This window comes from Podarcis vaucheri (assembly GCF_965113315.1).
Source record: "Podarcis vaucheri genome assembly, chromosome: 2".
Lineage (NCBI taxonomy): Eukaryota > Metazoa > Chordata > Lepidosauria > Squamata > Lacertidae > Podarcis > Podarcis vaucheri.
Genome location: NC_138760.1, coordinates 61,689,075 through 61,710,703, shown reverse-complemented (window position 1 = coordinate 61,710,703; position 21,629 = coordinate 61,689,075). Strand labels below are relative to the sequence as shown.

General features: G+C 43.5%; 1 protein-coding gene across 3 annotated transcripts in view; it reads left to right on the top strand.

Moving 5' to 3' along the window:
* The window catches only part of FSTL4 (follistatin like 4), a 371,489-nt gene that overhangs the window by 330,152 nt on the left and 19,708 nt on the right, over positions 1-21,629 (top strand). For all 3 annotated transcript variants that reach the window (XM_082211563.1, XM_082211562.1, XM_082211561.1), the window contains one exon: positions 14,705-14,866. In XM_082211563.1, the coding sequence (XP_082067689.1) occupies positions 14,705-14,866 (162 nt within the window). The remainder of the gene's footprint in view (positions 1-14,704; positions 14,867-21,629) is intronic.

Sequence of the window (21,629 nt, the reverse complement as noted above, 5' to 3'; positions counted from 1 at the left end):
TTGCTTGCATTTCATAGTTTTGCAGTCCAGGGACAAGGTCTGAGCCTTTTCCTTGGACTGAAAGGCAGAATTCTAACAAAGGCAAGGAACATGCAATTAGACTAATATATAAACTAAGTGAACTTAGCAGAAAATGACAGATAATATAATAGCATATGATAATATATTTTAAATGCATAGAGAATCAGCATTCGGGAAAATAACGCTCTAGTTTGGTGCTGCCATTGTGAGCCATACCATAATACGTATTTCACAAAAGAACCTGGACCAGTAATTCAGACTGTAAGAAGCTGCCTTATTATAACGAATTGGGCCATTGGTTCATCTCTCTCAGAGCAGCTTTCCAGGGTTTCAGGTAAGGGACATTTCCAGCCCTACTTTAAGATGCCAGCAACAGGACCGAGGACATTCTGCATACAAAGCAGAAGCTCTGCCACACATGCTCCCAATGTTCACACAAATACGCTAACAGTAACTACATATTTAGGCCTATTCCTTTTCCTTATCTCAAAGCAAAGGCACCCCGTGGGGCAAGTCTGTAGATCTTAGTAAATGCTGGTGCAAACCTCTTTTTTCCCCACCACAAAATGTGACCCACAAATACTTAAGGATGATGTTGATAAATACCAATAGTTTGTTTGTGCCCTTTCACTTTGCACTGAATATTGCACCCATTTAGCACACCTGTGACCAATTCCATGAACATGGTGCCCAGTTCGCATTCCTTCTGTTGTTGAAGAGAAGTGTGTTCTTTTTCATTATGTATCTTCCAGTTTGGGGACTGACACTTTGCAGGTGGGGGAGGCTCAACCTCCCTCCCTTTCTCTCTCATCCTATAAAGCATATTTTGTTCTTTTGTGTACTCTCTCCTTACATCAGCTTCCCATATCAACTGAAGAAGATGGTGATGTCACTCACTTTCTTAGTTCCAATCATTCCCCCATTCAAATCTCTCTAGAGACATCACTACCTATTTCTTAAGAATTATTTTCATTGAGAAAGCATCAGACAGCTATCCTTGCCCATTAGCTACTCATCTGCCATACAAAAGGAAGATTATCCAGCAGCTGTAACACTAGGATAGCACAGACACTATCCTAAGTAATATGCATATGGCACAGAAGTTTCACATGTCTGCCCTTAGAACCTGTACATAATCTGTAAGAACAAGTGTGTGTACCTAGCATTATCTGAGCAGCATGGGAGATGATGCAGAAGGTGACTTTCCAAGACTGCTCCAGCAGTCAAAAAGCCCAAGTCGTGTGGGAGGAATCAGAGAAAGGACTCCTTCCCTTGTCAGCCTTATATCTACCAGGAACTGGATCAGTCCCTGTGGAGCCTGGTCCATTAGGGCAAATGGGGCACTGCCCCACCAACCTCTGTCTGCCCTCAGCCAGTACCCACCTGTCTATCTTCTTTCTTACAATCACTCCAAGGGGTGACACGGTCTGTCAGCTTTGTACTCCTTAGTCTCAATGTTGCCCCTTAAAGAACTCAGCAGGAAGGATGGGAAATAACTAGTATTAGTTGGATCTGCCTCTCTTTGGTTCTGGCTCCACCTGTTGTTGGTCTCCCACCCTTCCATTCGACCAATAGGCACCAGCCACCACTGATAAATCCTCATGTGGGAAAAAGCTGCATTGTGTGGGGACCTTCTATGTCAGCAGGGAATTCTGACATTACCAAAATTGTATGGGAAAGACACATGACACAGAGCTTCCCAGTCTGTTGAAAGGGTGTGAAAGAGGAGCATGAAGTAAAATATGGGACATTTTGAATAGGATAGGTTGAAACAGCACCATTTTGTCAAAAGTAAAACTACCGATGTTTCTCTAAGTTCTGGTCTCTTTCACAACATTTCTTTCAAGAAGATAGAATGAATCTGGTTCAATGCACTCTGTGCCTGTGAATAGTTAATAGGGGTCATAAAGAAACGTAGGTATGCTGGTAATATGCTTTCTCCCCTTATATGTGCTCATATCACATTAGAGTTTTGTATTTTATACATCAAGTTTAGCGAAAGAAAAGCCATTTATCATTTCTAACAGAAAGCTTTTTTGGGGGATAAAGAGCCTCATAAAACAGTAATCTGCTATGAAAATGGATAGTTTGCAAACCAAAAGACCCCTGAGTGCCAGGAATCATTTTCCATGGTTGCTGCTCCGTAGAATAAGTTGACATAAATCATCATAACGTCTTCCATGAAAATGGCTACCAAAGGTGGTTGGCTCCTCAATCCAATTTCAGAGATCATCCAAGAGAGCTGCCTAGTAATAGACAGCCATTTGGAACAATGTAATGTGTGGCAATCTGGCATTTAGAAGAAAAACAGAAAGGTAGAAAAATTCCTTCAATTTTAGATCACAATCAAACGGCATATGAGCGATCTGTCCATGTAAATCATTGATGCAACATCACAATGTTCTTTCAGCTGAGAGCTTTACATATGAATCTGAGTAGAATATTTTTGCCTGCTTGCACATTTGGGCAAACAGGGTTTTTTTTCCCCTACTCTGAACTGGATTCAGGAGGTGTTCGTGTTTAGAGGTCAGTGCTGTTAAATAGATAGGTTTGGTTTCATGGTTAAGTCAGTCACATTGCTGGCAAGGAGGTGTGGGAAAGGTTAAGGTTAGATAAGGCAACAGGTGAGCACCCTTAGGCACTGCTATGGATTGTGAAGGTCATAGGGTTCATCCACACTTCCATTTGCTCCACTTCTTTCCCCTGGAAAACCCATGCTTTAGTGCTGAATCAGAGCAAATGGCAATCGAGTTTTCCACAAAGCAGGTTTCCTGGGGGAAAAGCAGCAGGGCAAAGGCAAAACCACTTAGACCCATGTCTAGCTAGCACAGGACAAGCTGAAAACCACTCTGGCTCATGCTTCCTAGGCCTGGTATGGACAAGCCCTTAGCCTTTTCTGGAGACCCACCTGCCACATCTTCCCTGAGTTATGGGGCCTTGGATGGGGTGGGGCAGGAAGGGGCCCTGGCTTTGGAGCTATGCCTTGTCATGCGCTTTGAAATGGGCAGCTTGATTCACCCAAGGTTGAGCTTAAGTTAGGTTCCCGCTCTGTAGATTTAGTTTAAATAAAATTTGGCCCTAGTTCAACTCCTCACTTATGTCTCACCCATTTATTCTGTGTATCTGAAGTGTGCATGCACACGAAAGCTCATACCAAGAACTAACTTAGTTGGTCTTTAAGGTGCTACTGGAAGGAATTTTTTTATTTTGACTATGGCAGACCAACACGGCTACCTATCTGTAACTGGAACCATTTATTCTTGGTTTCAGTCACACATAGATTGGTGCATTCATTCCTTGCTACCAGTGCACAACTGGCAGTTGCCATCACCCTCATTTCATCTCTGAATCCTCCATTTAAGGGAATAAAAATAAAATATTTAAAAGAGGTTGGGTGAAATCAGGAGTGTATTGGAAGTCCAATGCTCCTTTGGAAAGTGAAAGACTAACGTGCAGTGCCCACTAATCCTTCTGAAATGGTGACATAGTAATTTCACTTTGAGGCAATTTTAATGGAGAACTTTGATTCAGTACTGTAGGTGACTAGTGACAATCCTTTCACAGGATAAATGTGTGCATTCAGGGCTGCTGCTGAAACATATGGGAAAGCTTTGTTCCATACTTCTTTGGGATCCTCAGAGAAATAAGGCGATACCTCAGCCTTTATTATGGGGACGCGGGTGGCGCTGTGGGTAAAACCTCAGTGCCTAGGACTTGCCGATCGTATGGTCAGCGGTTCGAATCCCCACGGTGGGGTGAGCTCCCGTCTTTCGGTCCCAGCTCCTGCCCACCTAGCAGTTTGAAAGCACCCCTAAGTGCAAGTAGATAAATAGGTACCGCTTTATAGCGGGAAGGTAAACGGCGTTTCCGTGTGCTGCGCTGGTGCTGGCTTGCCAGAGCAGCTTCGTCACGCTGGCCACATGACCCGGAAGTGTCTTCAGACAGCGCTGGCTCCCGGCCTCTAGAGTGAGATGAGCACACAACCCTAGAGTCAGACACGACTGGCCCGTACGGGCAGGGGTACCTTTACCTTTACAGCCTTTATTAATTCCAGTTGACAAGTCTTGATCATATGGCACTGAAGCCTTTGTTACTTTTGCCACTGGAACAACCACCTTGAAAGCATACACCTATAGAAACCTATCCAAGCCTTCTGCAGCCCTATTCTCCAGCCCATCACTAGCTAGAACTGAACAGGCAGATCCCAAGAAGACAACCTTCAGTGGTATCTGCACAGCTATAGACCTTTCTACCCAGGGAGACTCATCAAGCCTCCCCTTTTCCTGTCTTTAGATGCCCATTGAGAACTTAATTTCAAAACAACCCATAAGGCTTTTTACAAGTGTGTTTTATGGTGCTTTTGTATATAGTTATGCTGTTGCAGCCACGGACATATTTAATTGGTGTTTTGCTGTTACGCTATTTTAATGCTGTGAGTTGCCTTAGGAAAGTGTTTCGTTCATTCTTTCTTTTAAAAAAAGATGTTTTGTGTTGTTGTTGTTTAGTCGTTTAGTCGTGTCCGACTCTTCATGACCCCATGGACCAGAGCACGCCAGGCACTTCTGTCCTCCACTGCCTCCCGCAGTTTGATCAAACTCATGCTAGTAGCTTCAAGAACACCATCCAACCATCTCATTCTCTGTCGTCCCCTTCTCCTTGTGCCCTCCATCTTTCCCAACATCAGGGTCTTTTCCAGGGAGTCCTCTCTTCTCATGAGGTGGCCAAAGTATTGGAGCCTCAGCTTCACGATCTGTCCTTCCAGTGAGCACTCAGGGCTGATTTCCTTCAGAATGGAGAGGTTTGATCTTCTTGCAGTCCATGGGACTCTCAAGAGTCTCCTCCAGCACCATAATTCAAAAGCATCAATTCTTCGGCGATCAGCCTTCTTTATGGTCCAGCTCTCACTTCCATACATCACTACTGGGAAAACCATGGCTTTTACTATACGGACCTTTGTTGGCAAGGTGTTTTGCTGTTACGCTATTTTAATGCTGTGAGTTGCCTTAGGAAAGTGTTTCGTTCATTCTTTCTTTTAAAAAAAGATGTTAAATTAATAAATAATAGAGGTCTAACAACAATGACTACTTTGCAAAGCTTTTAAAGTTCACTTGGTAAATCACTGTGTGGGAAGATGGAGAGGGAATTATTGTTGTTGTTTGAATTTGACATGCCTACTCAGAAGGAAGTCTCATTGAGTTCCATAGGGCTTGCTCTCAGTTAAATGAATTTACCTGAATTGCAGCCTTAGCCCCTGTTCACAGCCTAACCACTTCTATGAGCACATTAACGATGATGATGATGATAGTGAAGAAGTTATTGCATGAAGAGACATCTTCATTTGTTTCAACTGAAGAGAAAGTAAGATGACCAAGAGGGACATTTTCTGCTCTAGTGAAGTGAATGAATAATCCCTTCAGCATAAAAGAAGCTGTGTGTGTGTGTGTGTGTGAGAGAGAGAGAGAGAGAGAGAGAGAGAGAGAGAGAGAGAGAGAGAGTTTTCTGACTCTAGACTGGAGCATGGGTGTTGATAAAGGAAATATGGATTATTTATTTAGAAATGTGTACCTCACCCTTCGAATGCTTTTGCACTGCTAAGAGCAGCTGACGGTTAGAATACAGTATGCTGTCCAGATGCTAAGTATTGATTCCCATAATAAAAGAACAATATAAAACAAGCCAATATAAAAAATTAAAACAGGCACAGCATACAAACCCCCCGAACAGAGTGCACTGTATAATACACCACCTGCCAGGCAGAAACTTGCTGGAACAGAAATGTTTTCACCAATCGATGGAAAGCAGTGAGGGAAGAGGCCAAGTAAACCTCCCAGGATAAGGTCTTACATAATGATGGTTGCAGGAAGGAGAACTCAAAAACCAGAATGTAGAGATTAGGCAGGCTGTTGCAGGAGGAAGTGGTTCCTTGAGTATTTTAGAGCCAAGCTGCTTAATGTTTTAAAGATATGGCTTGTGCTTGGAAACACATTGGCAACTAGTGCAGTTGTAGTAGAATGGGTGACATAGGACCCCGTGGCCCAGCGCCCATGAGCATGAGCCTTGCAGCTACATTTTATTTTATTTTTTTAATTTATTTTTATTGAGCTTTTCAGTTAAACAGAAAACAGAAAACAAACCAGAACAAACAAACACTCTTAACAATCATTCTTTGGTACCATCATCTTATTTACATTGCGTTGGATCACGCCTCGACTTCCTTCTTATCCCGTTGCGGTTTTCTTGGTATACTTCTACTCTTACAGTTTCTGTTCCAATTATGTACACGCCACAAGGTTTATGTTAAGCCTACTGTAGTTTTTAAATTTCTACAATTACTTTCAATATATGTCACAAATTTACTCCATTCTTCAATAAATTTTGTACCTTCCTGGTGTCTAATTTTATGTGTCATTCTTGCTAATTCTGCGTATTCAAATAATTTTACTTGCCAATCCATAACCGTAGGCATCTCTGCTGATTTCCATTTTTGAGCTATCAATACCCTGGCCGCCACCGTCACATATTGAAACAATCTCTGATCTTCTTTTTTAATTTCGTCACCTATTATTCCTAACAAAAATGCCTCCGGTTTTTTTGAAAAAGTATATCTGAAAATTTTCTTTAATTCGTTATATATAAGCTCCCAAAAAAAAAATCATTTCCTCACAAACCCACCACATATGGTAAAGGTCCCCATCCTTCTGCTTACATTTCCAGTATGCTTTGTTTCCAATTTTATACATTTTCCCCAATTTTACCGGTGTGATGTACCATCGGTACATCATTTTCTCCAGGTTTTCCCTTAATGTGACGCATGGCGTGAACTTCATTCCTTTATTCCATAGCCTCACCCGCTTGTCGTACTCTGTTATATCCAAAATCAATTGCCCATTTTACCATCACCTCCTTTATCAACTCATCTTTTGTATCCCATTCTAACAAAAAAAATATACATCTTAGATAAAAGTTTGGTTTTTCCTTCCAGAATTTCTGTCTGATATTTAGATTTTTTCACATTCATCCCCAATTTTTTATCTTCATTCCAGAGTGCATTTATCTGGTGGTATTGTAGCCAACCTGTCAATCTATCTTTCAGTTCCTCATAAGTTCTAATCTTCCAACCTTTTTCTGTTTTTACCAATAAATCTTCATATGTTAACCTTTTCCCCTCCATGTTCAATTTTTTTATTGTTAAAATATCTACCGGGGATAAACTTCTTTCTAGAAGTTTTTTGTTTTTCTCCCAAACTTCGTACAGGGCTCCTCTAAAAATATGATTTGAAAAACCTTTGTGAACCTTTTCTTTGTTGAGCCACAAGTAAGCATGCCAGCCATATCTATTATTAAAGCCTTCTAAGTCCAACAAGTCCGAATTTTCTAAAACAATCCACTCTTTAAGCCAACATAAACAGGAAGCTTCATAGAATAATCTTAGATTTGGCACGGAAAACCCGCCTCTTTCTCTCCGGTCTGTAAGTAGTTGGTATTTAATTCTTGGCCTCTTTCCCTGCCATATGAATTTTGAAAGAATTTTTTGCCATTCCTTGAATATCGAAGGCCCCCTGATTATCGGAATAGTCTGAAATAGGAACAACATTTTCGGGAGAATATTCATCTTGATTGCCACCATTCTTCCAGACCATGAAAGCTTTAACCTATTCCATATATCCAAATCCTTTTTTATCTCTTTCCATGTAGGTATATAATTATCACTGATTAAATTAATATTTTTCGATGTCAACCAGATACCTAGATACTTTACTTTTTTACGACTTTAATTCCATATTTTTGTTCTAATTGCTCTCTTATATCCCTATCCATATTTTTAATCAGCATTTTAGTCTTTATTTTGTTTAATTTGAAACCTGATAATTTGCCAAATTCCTCTAATTGTTCCAAAACCTTACCGAAGCTTGTTTGTGGTTCTTCTAAGGATAACACCAAGTCATCCGCATATGCCTTCAACTTGTACTCCTTGATACCAGTTTTAATCCCCTGTATCTCTGGCGTAGTTCTCATCCTGTTTGCTATTACCTCTAACACCGTTATGAATAATAAAGGGGATAGAGGGCAGCCTTGTCTTGTTCCCTTCATAATATTAAACAAATCTGTCAAATTATTGTCAACAATCAATTTAGCTGTTTGATTAGAGTAAATCGCTTTTATGCCTTTCATGAAAGTGCCCTCTATCCCCATTGTCTCCATGCTCTTTAACAGAAACTGCCATGATATGTTATCAAACGCTTTTTCGGCATCTATAAATATTAGAGCCGCCGGTATTTCATTTTTGACTTCCAAATATTCTATAATATTTGTGATATGCCTGACGTTGTCCTTAAGTTGTCTATTTGGGAGAAATCCAGCTTGGTCTTTATGTATAAAATCCTTTAAACAATTTTTAAGTCTGTTTGCCAGTATTTCTGCAAAAAATTTATAATCATCGTTTAACAATGAAATAGGTCTGTAATTTTTTATATTCAGTCTATCAGTGTCTGGTTTAGGAAAAGTTTAAAGTTTCCCTATGTCTAGCTCAACAACTTTTCCGTCCAGATTTTAACTGTTTGAAATATGGCAACCCTACCAATGTCACCTTCAAGGCAACTCCATGTTGAACATACTACAATAATCCAACCTGCATGTAACTAAGCTGTGTGGATTACTGTGGCTAGGTCTTACATTTTGAGGAACAGGTGAAGTAGGAGCTCCAGCCTAAGGACCACCTTACCCTGTACATTCCAAGTTGATCACTGAGATCACCTGGGGAAGCACCAGTGCTATGATTCTAGAAAAAGAGGTCTGGAACTCACCATGAACACCTCCCTCTTTCTCTTAGAATGGCAACGGCACCTACCCGAGAGATGCTGGAACTGAGTTCCCCCTGGAAAGAGCCCTGTGGAGCACCATTAGTATTAGAAATCATGTCTTCTGTGTTGTGGAGCCATCTCCATGAAACTCCCTCCTACTGGAAGTCAGACAGGCACCATCTTTGCTGAGTTTCAGATACTCGGTTAAAGCACTTTTTTTCCAAAAGGCCCTTGCATCATGAATGCTTTCCTGATGTTTTAAAATATTCTGATGTTACTCGTTCAAATTCCTGAGATCTCAAATTTCTGAGGCTTTAAATTTCTGAGGCTGAATTTATATATTAAAATTTTATATATTGTATATTTCTTATCATTGTAAGCAGCTTTGAGACTTAGGTAGGGAGAAGTAGATTAAAGAGTTTCTGATACCATGTTTTAATTGTTGTAAACTGCCCCGGGAGCTTAGGGTGGGGGGGGGGGTAAGAAATCATAATAATATGTGATATATAATATTTTTGCACGCCACTCCAAACAGTGCCAGATTCCAGGGGTTCCAAGTGCTTACCCAAGGGTTCTTGTTTCCTTTTGGGAATGAGGCACAGCAGAGATGGTGGTGTCTTTATGATATATGGTTTATTTACACGTATATACAACCTGAGCTTGCAGTAGAGGGGTCCACAGCATCAACACCCCAAAAGGGTCTTGCTTCTCCCATAGCCACAGCCTTGGATTCCAGCAGAGTTCAACCATTTCTCTGCCTCTCTGGCTTTCCAGCTTGCTGTCTTGCTTCTGGGATGCAAAACTCCCCCCTCCCCCACAAAAATTGTCCCAGTGATTCCATCTAGATGGTAAATATAATGAGGAAACAAAGCTGATCCTTATGGGTCACCATATGCCATTGAAGTGTCCACCAGAAATGGAGTCTTCTGGAGTAGGGCCTTACCCCACTCCAAAAAACAACTGTGGAACCATTTCAAAATGATGCCTCCCAATCCCATCTAAGGCATATAGTAGCTAAGATTCTGCTGAGAAGTCCAACAGGGGCATATTTACCTTGCCCGGTTCTCAGCATAGGAGAACAATGGTTTCGTTCCAAAAACAACACCTGAAGCAGGATCAAAGTGGTGGGTGTTTTAAACTCTCACTTTTTTAAAAAACGGGTCTTTTGCTTTGCTCATTTTGAGCACTGCTTGTTTAAGTAAAGTTATAGAGCTTCATCTTTGTTCTGCTTGTGTTGATTAGCTTTAATTAGCATTATTCACTAATGAAAGAAATACTCTTGCCAATATGCTATCAAGCACTTGCAAGGATCAAGCCACATTCTTTGCTTAAATGGCTGGTGATGAATCAGGCTATAAAGTAAGTCAGTCAAGAAAGTCAGGTTAGCACAATTGATGGGCATTCGTACCAGAAGTGTTTAAGAAAAACAGCCCTGCATTCATCTACTTGCTTTTCATACAGACAAAACTACCTATGAATCATAACCTCCTATGAATTTGATTGTTATTTTTCCTAATGAGCCAACCTGCTTTCTTTCTCAGATGCAATATGACTTCAGTATATTACCATCTGCACATAATTTTGCATTGTTCTACCCTAGATTCAAGGGACAAAGAAATTAGGTAATTAACAGATTTGTTTAAATATCATCAATCTGCCCATGTTAACAAAACCCTCAGTGAGTTTGCCTATTTCCTTTTATAGATATCCTTTGAAAACAGGTTATATTAAATGAGGATGCTACTCTCATGCCTATTTAAAGATATGATGTAATGCGTGCTAAAATTAGTTTGCCCATGGCTGTAATGAGAATTGCTCAGGAGCATAGTACTATTAATATGTTGGACTTTTCATTCTTGTTAATTTACTAAGAGAAAGTTGGCTTTTGTAGCAGCCTCGGTACACAAATCTCTTTCCTTCAGAGAGAGACTCTAACAAATCTGGCATGCATTCTTCCAGACAGTTCATGATTAGTAGGCTTGGCAAAGTCAGAAAGCATACTGTCAGCCTGGTTAGAGACTCTTATGGTATGTGAAGCTTATTGTAATGAATGGCAGAAAATATCCTAACAGCACAGTGTGCCTTGATGGTTTTATGGATAAAATAAGGTAAAACCAAATGCCTGATTTAAAATGGAAGCAAGGTCAGTTCCTATCGTCTCTCTCCACAATTGCCTCCAGTCACTTCTTTTTTTACATCTTTGTAAACAAAAAGACTTGAAACCATGCTTCCCTTTCTGATATCATTTACAGTATTCACCAGAACTGGTGACTTGAGAACTATTTTAGGGATCAGTAGGTAGGTGCAAGATAATGGAATCTTTCTGCGGATAGTCACCGGAAGGAAATAGCTGAAGGGATATTGTGGATGAATATAATTGCTAGATGTTCTTCCTTTCTGAAAATAGCACTGGGGACATTTTAATTAGAAGGGTTCCTAGCAAGTTTTAATTCTGGGTTTTGGTGTTCCAAACTGAGTTACCACGCAAAACAACAACAACAACAAATCACACATTGTGCTTGCATCTAATGTTTGTCAGCCGACACCATCCTCTTGAAAGTACCTTCATTGTGGTAATATTATGAAGTGAGCTAGCTCAGTATGGTGAATATGGCCTCTCTGTGATACACTTAAAAAATATCTAGTCAGCTTCTTGCAAAAAATGCCAGTTTAAAATGCAACCTGGGAAGATTGGAGGGCTCTCACTATGTGTGCAGATTAGTGCCAAGATGAAATAATGGGGGGAATGAACGATAAAGAGTTTTTCATGGATTCCTCCACTCGCAAATGACAAATTCATGTCAAAAGATGAATTTCACAAAGATTTGATGCATGCTGATTGTAAACAAGAAATAAGTATTTTTGAATCTTTGAAATTGTATAAGATTTGGTTCTAATGTGCAGTCTAACTTTAGTGTCTGTGTATTATTTTTCCACTAGAGCTGCCAAGATACGCTTTCACACCACTCTGTTACTGATTTTGCTTATCTACTGAGTGAATGTAGGATTCAATCCCTTCTTTCTTCAGTTCTTGTTTAAACACCAACCAAAACTATTTCAGAATACCATTTTAAATTGGATATATGAGGCTGGTTGGGGCCAATAGATCAGAGAGCATTCTCAGTATCATCACCACCACTTTTTTGCAGCATACAAAATCAAAAATGCAATTTTCAAAAACCCACACATACAGTTACATAAGAACCCACCCCTCCATTTTACAATGCTATAGGGGGAAAAACCTTCCCTATACAAAACATATGACAAACACAAATGTGAGTGACCTCATAACAATGTGACTAAACTAGCTTGGCTGAGGGGAAGGGAGGCAGCGTAAGGAAATTACCCTAAATTCACTGAAACACATCATGGTGCTGAGAAGAAGAAAAATCAAGGTAGTTTTCAACAGTGGTGAAGTTTACTTTTTCAATACAAACTGCTGCTATATACAGCTGCATATCAAACTAGCTATTTGATAAATGTGTATTTTCCTCAAATGGGGCCTTATTCTATCTATCCTTTAGAGACAAGTGAATTCAAACACTTTTTATTGCATCTATTCCGGTGGCAGAAATGTTCAAACTGTGATCATCTCAGAAATGCCCTTCAGACAGGAAAGCAATGTCTTCAACATGCTCCTTCAGGATAGATATAACTCTCACTGATGTTAATGGCGTTAATTTGTATTTTATGACAGAGAAGATTCAGCCCAAATTGCTCCCTGTTGCTGGTGTTTACAGTTTTATTTATTTTTACTCACAAGACACCAGGGAGAGGACACAGAATACTGCCCTCATTCTAACGTGTCTTCATGCCAATTCCACTTCATCACCTGCCTTTAACATGAAGTATGAGGGTGTTGCTCCTTGCTCTCTCAAGAAACTTGTGCATTTTTTTAAAGGTTCACATCAGTGCTGGGATTGTATTCACCACCGGTCCTAAGTTTTCATGAGAGCTTCCCATATTTTGCCTGCCCAAACCTCTGAAATATCTTGCCTTGAGTCCTGTCAGGGGAAAAGATAAGGTAGAAATAAAAATATAAAATAATAAAATTCCCCCCTCCACCAGCAGTTTTGTAGCCTGAAAAAAACAGTGGGGAAAGACAGAGGGTATATTTAAGTTCAGCATTAGTACACACCACAAGCACAGAATTCACCTCTTCAAATACCACCAGCACGGTACATCCCATCTGGGATGGTGTAAATCTGAAAATCTAATTTTGCCCATTTCATCTCAGCACTAAACCAAACATAGTTTTACAGGCTGGACTACTAAAATGTTGAGTTGTTGACACCTATGTAGGACTGAGCTGTTGATGGCAAAATTAAGCAGCTTCTAATGCGTGCATTGGTTACTTTTAAAAGCCCCTGGAGTAAATAAACAATTAGATTAGAGTCAAATTTGCAGCACAACCCGCCCCCCAAGAATTACTTATTAATCTCTCACGTTAGAATTCAGTAAAGACCAGTGTTTCTTTTAATAACTTGTGTGTTATTTATTTATTTATTATTTCATTTAGTGAACTGCTTCCCATTACAAACCTCAAAGTGTTTTACACACACACACACACACACACACACACACACACTCACTCACTTACACACTTAAAACAAATGCATATATAAAAAAACATTTCTTGAAATACATATAAACAATTTAAACCACAACAGCATGTACATAAAATCATTCAAATCCAATACAGATATGAACTGGGATGAAGGTCTCCATTTAGAAGACACAGCAAGAGGCAAAGAGAATAGAGATCTGATGTATAATGGGAGGGAGTGCTAAAGGATAGGGGCTGCCACACTAAAGACCTTGACAGCATTCAGAATGGGCCTCTTGGTAGGATGACATCTCCAGGATACTTTCTCCCACAGAATGCAGTGATTGGTTGGGTATGACACAGTCCTTTGGGTATCCTGGTCCCAACCTGTCTAGGGTTTACACACCGATACTGCATTCCATTATTATTATTTTATAAATAATTTTTGTTGTTTTTCTTTTTTAAAAAAACACAAAATATAATAGCCTTTCAGATGCATATCAAATACATTTGCTCCGCCGAGCTCATGACTTCCTTCCTTCCCTTCAGATGGTTTTCCAATTTCTAATAAATTGTATGCGCATTTTAACTGCCATTTTCTGTCCTTCTATATATATATATCAAGTCCATTTTTGTCCACGGTCAGATACTATTTTTACATTATGTTACAAGATTTATTTCAGTCGGGCTAGTGTCTTCACATTTTTGCAATTATCTTTCAAGTACTCAATATGTTTACTCCATTCTCTTTGGAATTTCTGGTCGCCCTGGTTCCGGATATTAACAGTCAGTTTGGCTAACTCCGCAGAGGCCATCATACCAGTACCAGCATTTCAAACCTAGCACAGTAGCTTATTGGTAGTCAGTGCAACTCTTTCAGCAGCAGTGTAATGTGGTGTGTGTGTGTGTGTGTGTCAACTTTAGAGTACACAATCAAAAGCGGAAGAGTGCCAGTGGAAGGTTGCCAGCTCTTTCTCATACTGCCAGGTGTCAACTCAAAATCATGCACCCAAAAGGTGCTTTTCTTTCTGCAGGGAAAAGATACAGGCTTACCACATAATTTCCCAGCATTGCAGAAAGGTACTTGGAGTGCAGTCTTGAGCAGATAAGTGATAGGAAAGGAAAAGTTTACAGCCACTTAAAACAAACACACACACACATACGAGAAAGAAACATGAAATTGCACATAATGTATAGTTTGGATCCATAATGTTTGAGTCCTCTATATCCCTAGCTGCCACAACAATACCGTGTTGTATGTTGTTGATGAGTAAGAGCTGACACCTAACAGCTTAGTTTAAAGCCACCCATTGTTTTGTTTTTTCTCTCTCCACAGTGCCACCAGTGATTCGTGTGTATCCTGAAACCCAGGCACAAGAACCCGGGGTATCAGCCAGCCTCAAGTGTCATGCTGAGGGGATCCCAAATCCCAAAATCTCCTGGCTAAAGAACGGCATTGGTATTATGCCCAAATTGTCTAAGCAACTGATGCTATTAGGTAAGGGTAAGAAAAGTTTGCTTTATCTGACGTCAAATGGAACCGAATTTTTGCTTTTTCTCTTTGCAAATTCAACATCGGTCAATACTTTCTACGGCTTCTTAGGTAAAATCTGGATTAAGTGCTGCTGTATTGGTTGAGATGAAAAATAATTGGCTCCGTGATTCACCAAATGAGCCTCAATGGTGGATGCCCTATGCAAGGGATTTTGCTGGCACTATGGGACTTTCTCCCCTTTCCCCCACCCCATGCGTCCCACATACCTCCTGTGTGAGGGGTAAGGAGAGGGGGAATCGTTCTGTCTGACAAGCTGAAATGCCTGTGCTGACAAACAAAGCACAACTCTGGATTCCTCCAGTAGACTATCTCTTTTCATATCCATATTATTGGAACCAACATAACATTATTTTCTGTGTTACTGGAATTAACAGAGCAGGCCTGTTGCACATGGGGGTGTATGGAGACTCCATCGAACAGAAACCACCACATCCAAAGCCCTGCTGGATAGCAGGGTGGGGCAGTTTTTTGTTCCATCAAGGCTGTGTGTGGCAGCACAAGTACCATCCTACTAGTGGGCCTCTCACCTTTATGCAGTATGTACACCGCTCAGAAAGCCCCTCCATGAGCCAAATGCTGGCTGAGGGACTGTGCCCTAAAGCAGCTCTCAATTCTTTTCATCAGTTTACAGTAAATTTCTCAATTCCTGTATAATTGCCACTTTTAGTATCTTATATTCATAGTGTCAAACTGCCTGTAAAAAAAGCTATAATCAAAATTAATATCTATGATGGGATGATTAGCTGCTTGTGCGTAAAATCGTGCTCCCTCAGAGTTTGTGCGGCTCCACAAACCTCTGTGTGTGACAGAGCTCCTCAAACATGTCTGCTCTAGTCACTCGTAGAGTCTGACAGTGGCTGTCTGCGGAAGCGCTTCCAGCAAAGAAGCTCCTTAACGGAAACGCGTCTCCTGGACTCACGACGTGGCAGCTTCCGGCGAAGCATGGGTCTCCCTATGGTAGCTTCTGACACCTCCCCGCTGTTCTCGCTGGACGTGTCTCTCACCCCTCCCTCTTCCCTGCTAGTTCCTGCCTTGGCTGCTGCGTCTCTCTCAGCATTACTGAGATCCTCCTCCAGAGTACACTCTCTCCTCCTGCTGGTCCCTGCTTTAGCTGCCGACTCCCTCCCAGCCTCTGGGAGCCCTACCACCTCCCTTTCCTCTGATGTCAGTTCCCTGACATCCACCTCCCCTCCAGGGCCCCCTTCCCCCCCGCCCATACTCTCTCCTCTGGGCGGTGAGGAGATAAAACCCCGAAAAGAATCCTCTTCATCTTCAGACGTCTCGAACATTTCCCTCCATCGGTCTTCGTTCCGGCTCGCCGAATCCTCCTCCTCCTCGGAATCAGAGAACCCCTCCAACTCTTCTTCGTCGGTGGTGGCAAAGTATTCCCTCCGGAACCTCGCCACTGGCTGAGGTTTACGAGGGAATCTCTGATGAAAAGTTTCTATTAAAACCTCGTCATCTACATCCTCTGCCATGACCCAGGTGTTTTCCGACTCCGGCTCCCCTTCCCACATTACCAAATACTCTACTTGATCTCCCTTCCACCTGGAATCGAGAATCTCCGCTACATGGTAGCTGTGTTCCTTTTCCTCCATTGCTGGTCCCCTATTGACCCTCCCTTCTCTGTCCCCTTTATACGGTGACAGCAACGACCTGTGGAAAACTGGGTGCAGCTTCATGTGGTTCGGTAACCGGAGTCTGAAAGCCACTGGGTTGACCTGCTGCGTGACTTCAAATGGGCCCAGCCTTTTGGGTCTTAACTTCTTACAACCCCCTTTGAATGGTAACCCTTGGGTAGACAGCCACACCTGGTCCCCCACCCTAATGCTTTCACCTTCCCTTCTGTTTTTGTCTGCCTGCCTCTTATATTCCTCCTTAGCCCTGTTTAAGTTAAGTTGGAGCTGGCGATGGATCGCTTCCATTTCTTCAACGAACTGTTCTGCAGCTGGAACGCTCCAGTTCTCCCCTCCCCCCCCCTGGGAAGGCTCGGGGATGGCACCCGTGATTAGCCAAAAAGGGGCTCATCCCCGTGGACACGTTCTCTGCATTGTTGTAGGCAAATTCTGCCAACGCCAGCTTCTCCACCCAATCATTCTCTCTGTCATTCACATAACACCTCAAATATTGCTGGAGGACACCATTAGCTCTTTCCGCCTGCCCGTTGGTTTCTGGATGACGGGCAGTTGAGAAATTAACCTCTACATGCAGTAAGCTCATGAGCTTCCTCCAGAACCTGGAAGTAAATTGTTTCCCTCAGTCTGAAACCACCCTCAAGGGGGCGCCATGCAACCTAAACACATTTTCTACAAACAATTTAGCGGTTTCTTCTGCTGTGACCGCATGTGAGCAGGCTATAAAGTGGGCCATCTTGGTTAACAGGTCTACCACAACCATGATGGCTGTTTTCCCTCTAGACCTTGGCAGATCAGTCATGAAATCTATTGCCACTGTTTCCCATGGTCTTTCAGGTGTGGGTAGTGGTTCTAATAAACCTGCCGGTGCCCGCCTCTCCCCCTTGGCTCGTTGGCATTGGTCACACCCTCTCACATACTCCCGCACATCTTCCCTGACCTTGGGCCACCAGAATTCCCTGGTAACCAGCCACATGGTTTTGTGTTGCCCAAAATGCCCTGCTGTGGGGCTATCGTGCAGTTGCTTGAGTACCTTTTCCCTCAATTCCCCTTCAGGTATATATAACGCTCCCTTGTAGTACAACGCCCCGTTTCTCTCCTCAAAACCCCCGGGTTTGTCTCCCTCCCTCCTGAGACCCCTGAGTTTGTCCTGGGCGTATTCATCATGCACCGTTCCCTCTACCAGTTCCCTTTGCCCCACCAATGCCGCCCCACACACCCAGCGGTCCTCTGGAATGACATGGGTCTCTTCGGGTGCTCCCTCCCCCTCCAAATATTCAGGTTTGCGTGAGAGAGCGTCCGCCCTAATGTTCTCTGGGCCTGGCACGTAACAAATCTCAAAGTTAAATTTGGAGAACTCCTGGGCCCATCTCAACTGCCGTTGGTTGAGCACTCGCGCAGTTCTCCAATACTCTAGATTCTTATGGTCCGTGCACACTTGCACCTTATGTTGTGCACCAATTAGCAGGTGCCTCCATCTCCGGAAAGCCTCATGAATAGCAAGAAGTTCCCGGTCGTACACCGTGTAGTTCCTCTCGGATTTGTTCAGCTTTCGCGAAAAGAAGGCACACGGTCACCACTCTGACTCCTCCTTCCCCGGCTGCAGAAGAAGAAGCACCGCCCCTATGGCTCTGTCAGATGCGTCTGTTTCGACCCTCAGCTTTTTTTGTAAATCCACATGCAGAAGTTGTCCTTCAGAGGCGAAGGCCCTTTTCAGTTCCTCAAACGCTCGCTCCGCCTCCGCCGTCCAAACAAACTTCTTTTTACTGCTGAGACAGTCTGTAATGGGCGCCGTCAGGTGGGCGAAGTTTCGGATGAACTTACGATAAAAGTTTCCAAACCCTAGGAACCTCTGCACATCCTTCTTGGTTTTGGGTGTTTTCCATTCCAGCACTGCTTGAACCTTGCCGGGATCCATGGCCAATCCCTTGTCTGACAGGCGGTACCCCAGGAATTCCACCTCCTTGGTATGAAACTGACACTTCTCCAGTTTCACCCACAGCCTGTTGGCTTGCAGCCTGATCAACACTTCTCTGACGTCTCTCACATGTTGCTCCTCATTCTCCAAATACACCAACACATCATCTAGGAAGGCCACGCAATTCTTGTAGAGCAAAGGCCCCAGTACGTGGTTCATAAACGATTGAAAGCACGCGGAGCCTGCTTGTAATCCAAAAGGCATCACGAGATATTCAAATGCCCCCAAAGGGGTGAACATGGTGGTTTTCCATTCATCCCCTTTCCTTATACGTATTAGGTTGTACGCCCCCCTTAGGTCCAGCTTTGTAAAAATCTTTCCCTTCCGCACCCTGGTCAAAATATCATCAATCCTGGGCATAGGGAAAGCCACCGGTTCTGTCACTGCATTTAACCGCCTGAAATCACATACAAGTCTCGGCTTGTCCGTGTGCTTTTTATCCACAAAAAACACTGGGCTACCCCCCGCTGCTTTGGACTCTCTGATGAAGCCTCTCTTCAGGTTCTTGTCAATGAACTCTCGCAACTCCTGCATTTCCCTGTCTGACATGGCATACAACTTGCCTACAGGAAGCTGTGCTCCCGGGAGTAAATTGATCTGGCAATCAAAGGGCCTATGCGGGGGTAGTTGGTCAGCTTCCTTCTCGCTGAACACATCGCTGAGATCTGCATACTGTGGTGGTACCTTCACCTTCTCCATTACTTCAGTCCCTGCTAGGGTGGCTTGGGCCCCTGCTGAACCCTTTCCCCCCTTGCAGTGTTCTAAGCAATGTGCTGAACCGAAGGAAACCACTCTTTGATGCCAGCCCACCAGCGGATCATGTAGCGCTAGCCAGCTCATTCCCAAAATAATGGGAGCGCCTCCCAAGGTGGCCACATTAAACGCTATCAGTTCTGTGTGCCTTGCCACCCTCATTATCATTGGGACGGTCTGCAAGCTGACTCCTCCTCCCAACAGCTCCCTGCCATCGATCGTGGTCACCTGCAGGGGGTTGCTTAAAGGGATCGTCTGTATCTGGTGTTCAGCAGCAAACTCCTTGCTCATAAAATTGCAGGAGCTGCCGGAGTCCAACAGCGCCTTTATCTTTAGGGGGTGTCCATTTTGCAGCTCTAGCGACACTTCAATCACTAGAGCAGGTTGAGGAGCTTCTGGCACGGGCACTTTCACTGCTCTTTGGCCTGGCTGCAGTGCCCCGACTGTGGCAACCAGGCGTTGGCTTTTACCTGCTCCGTTTCTCCCTGCTCTCCTCCCTCAACAGCTCCCACCATCCCTTGCCATTCCTTCCTCTGGGGGCAGACTCTGGCAAAGTGGCCTGGCTGTTGGCAGAGATAGCATTTCCGGGCGCCCTTTCCCTCCTTCTTAGCCCCCTCACTGGGCTTTGAAACTGCGCGCGTGCGCGCTGTTCCGATTTCCATCGGCTCTGCCGGCGGGAAAGCTGGCTCAGGAATGTCTGGAATGCGGAACTCCTTCCAACGTTCCCCTCTCCCTTCCCGCCTCTCCAAGGCTCTTGCCTCCTGGCGCGCTCCTATGGTCAGCGCAGATTTGGTCAGCTGATCCATAGACACCGCCCTGGGGCTCCGGGACAGTTCGTCTTTCACAGCCGAAGAAAGACCTTCTTCAAATAGCATCTGAATGGGGGCCGCCGATAAATCCCACCCCAATCTGTGAACCAGCATGGTAAATTCAGTCCAGTACTCACGGACAGATCGGCTTCCCTGCTTGCAAGCCATTAGCTGTCTGCGCACCACCCCTTCCTCAATATCGCTGGAAAACATGATATCCATTGCACGAAAGAACTTCATAGTGTCCTTTAGGATATCATTGTGCGTTGCCATCAGGGGTCGAACCCAGTCCCGCGCCCCCGTCTCAAGATGCCCAATTACGAAAGCAACTCGCGATTCCTCATCAGGGAACTCATCAAACTGCACATTAAGGGCATATTGCATCTCTGTCCTAAAGGCATGGTAATCCTTGGGGTCCCCCCCAAACTTCTGCACCAATCCTGGTACCTTTCTGGGGAACTGAGTGGTTCTCCCCTTCTTGTCTGCATCCTGAGCCCTTCTCTCCTCAAGCCTCGCCGTCTGCAGCGCAAGTTGGACCTCCAGAGCTTGATACCTTTCTTCCAAGCTTGGACCAGCTCCAACCCCTGCTCCTCCGGTTCCGGCTGGGTCGCTCATGATGCTTTCTCCTGCACAGGCAGCGTACAGAGACTGTCAGACTGCTATGATGGGATGATTAGCTGCTTGTGCGTAAAATCGTGCTCCCTCAGAGTTTGTGCGGCTCCACAAACCTCTGTGTGTGACAGAGCTCCTCAAACATGTCTGCTCTAGTCACTCGTAGAGTCTGACAGTGGCTGTCTGCGGAAGCGCTTCCAGCAAAGAAGCTCCTTAACGGAAACGCGTCTCCTGGACTCACGACGTGGCAGCTTCCGGCGAAGCATGGGTCTCCCTATGGTAGCTTCTGACACCTCCCCGCTGTTCTCGCTGGACGTGTCTCTCACCCCTCCCTCTTCCCTGCTAGTTCCTGCCTTGGCTGCTGCGTCTCTCTCAGCATTACTGAGATCCTCCTCCAGAGTACCCTCTCTCCCCCTGCTGGTCCCTGCTTTAGCTGCCGACTCCCTCCCAGCCTCTGGGAGCCCTACCACCTCCCTTTCCTCTGATGTCAGTTCCCTGACAATATCCCAAAATTCATGTACAGGCTTTTAAACAGACTCTGGAAGGCCAAATGTTTTTCAAATAGTTTTACAATGCTGCTGAATGGAAATGATTTTATGTGGTTTTACTTCATTTTTAATGTTAAGTTACTGGCCGGTGAACTGTTTTAGACTGTTGTTTTAAGTGGTTAGTGTTACTGAAATGTGCCATTGTATTTTATGGATGGTTTTGCTGCTTTATGAAGGCTTTGCTTTTAAAGATACCCTAGAAATGTGAATAAATACAAGAAATGAAAATATTATCAGAAGTTCAAAGATTTATCCATCTGATAATGTATTGTCTACTGACATTCTCTTATTCTCAGAAAGATAAGTAAACTTTTGTGACTTTCCAATGTCATGGTAACCAATCATTCATCCTCAGTATTTCTGGACTTCTTC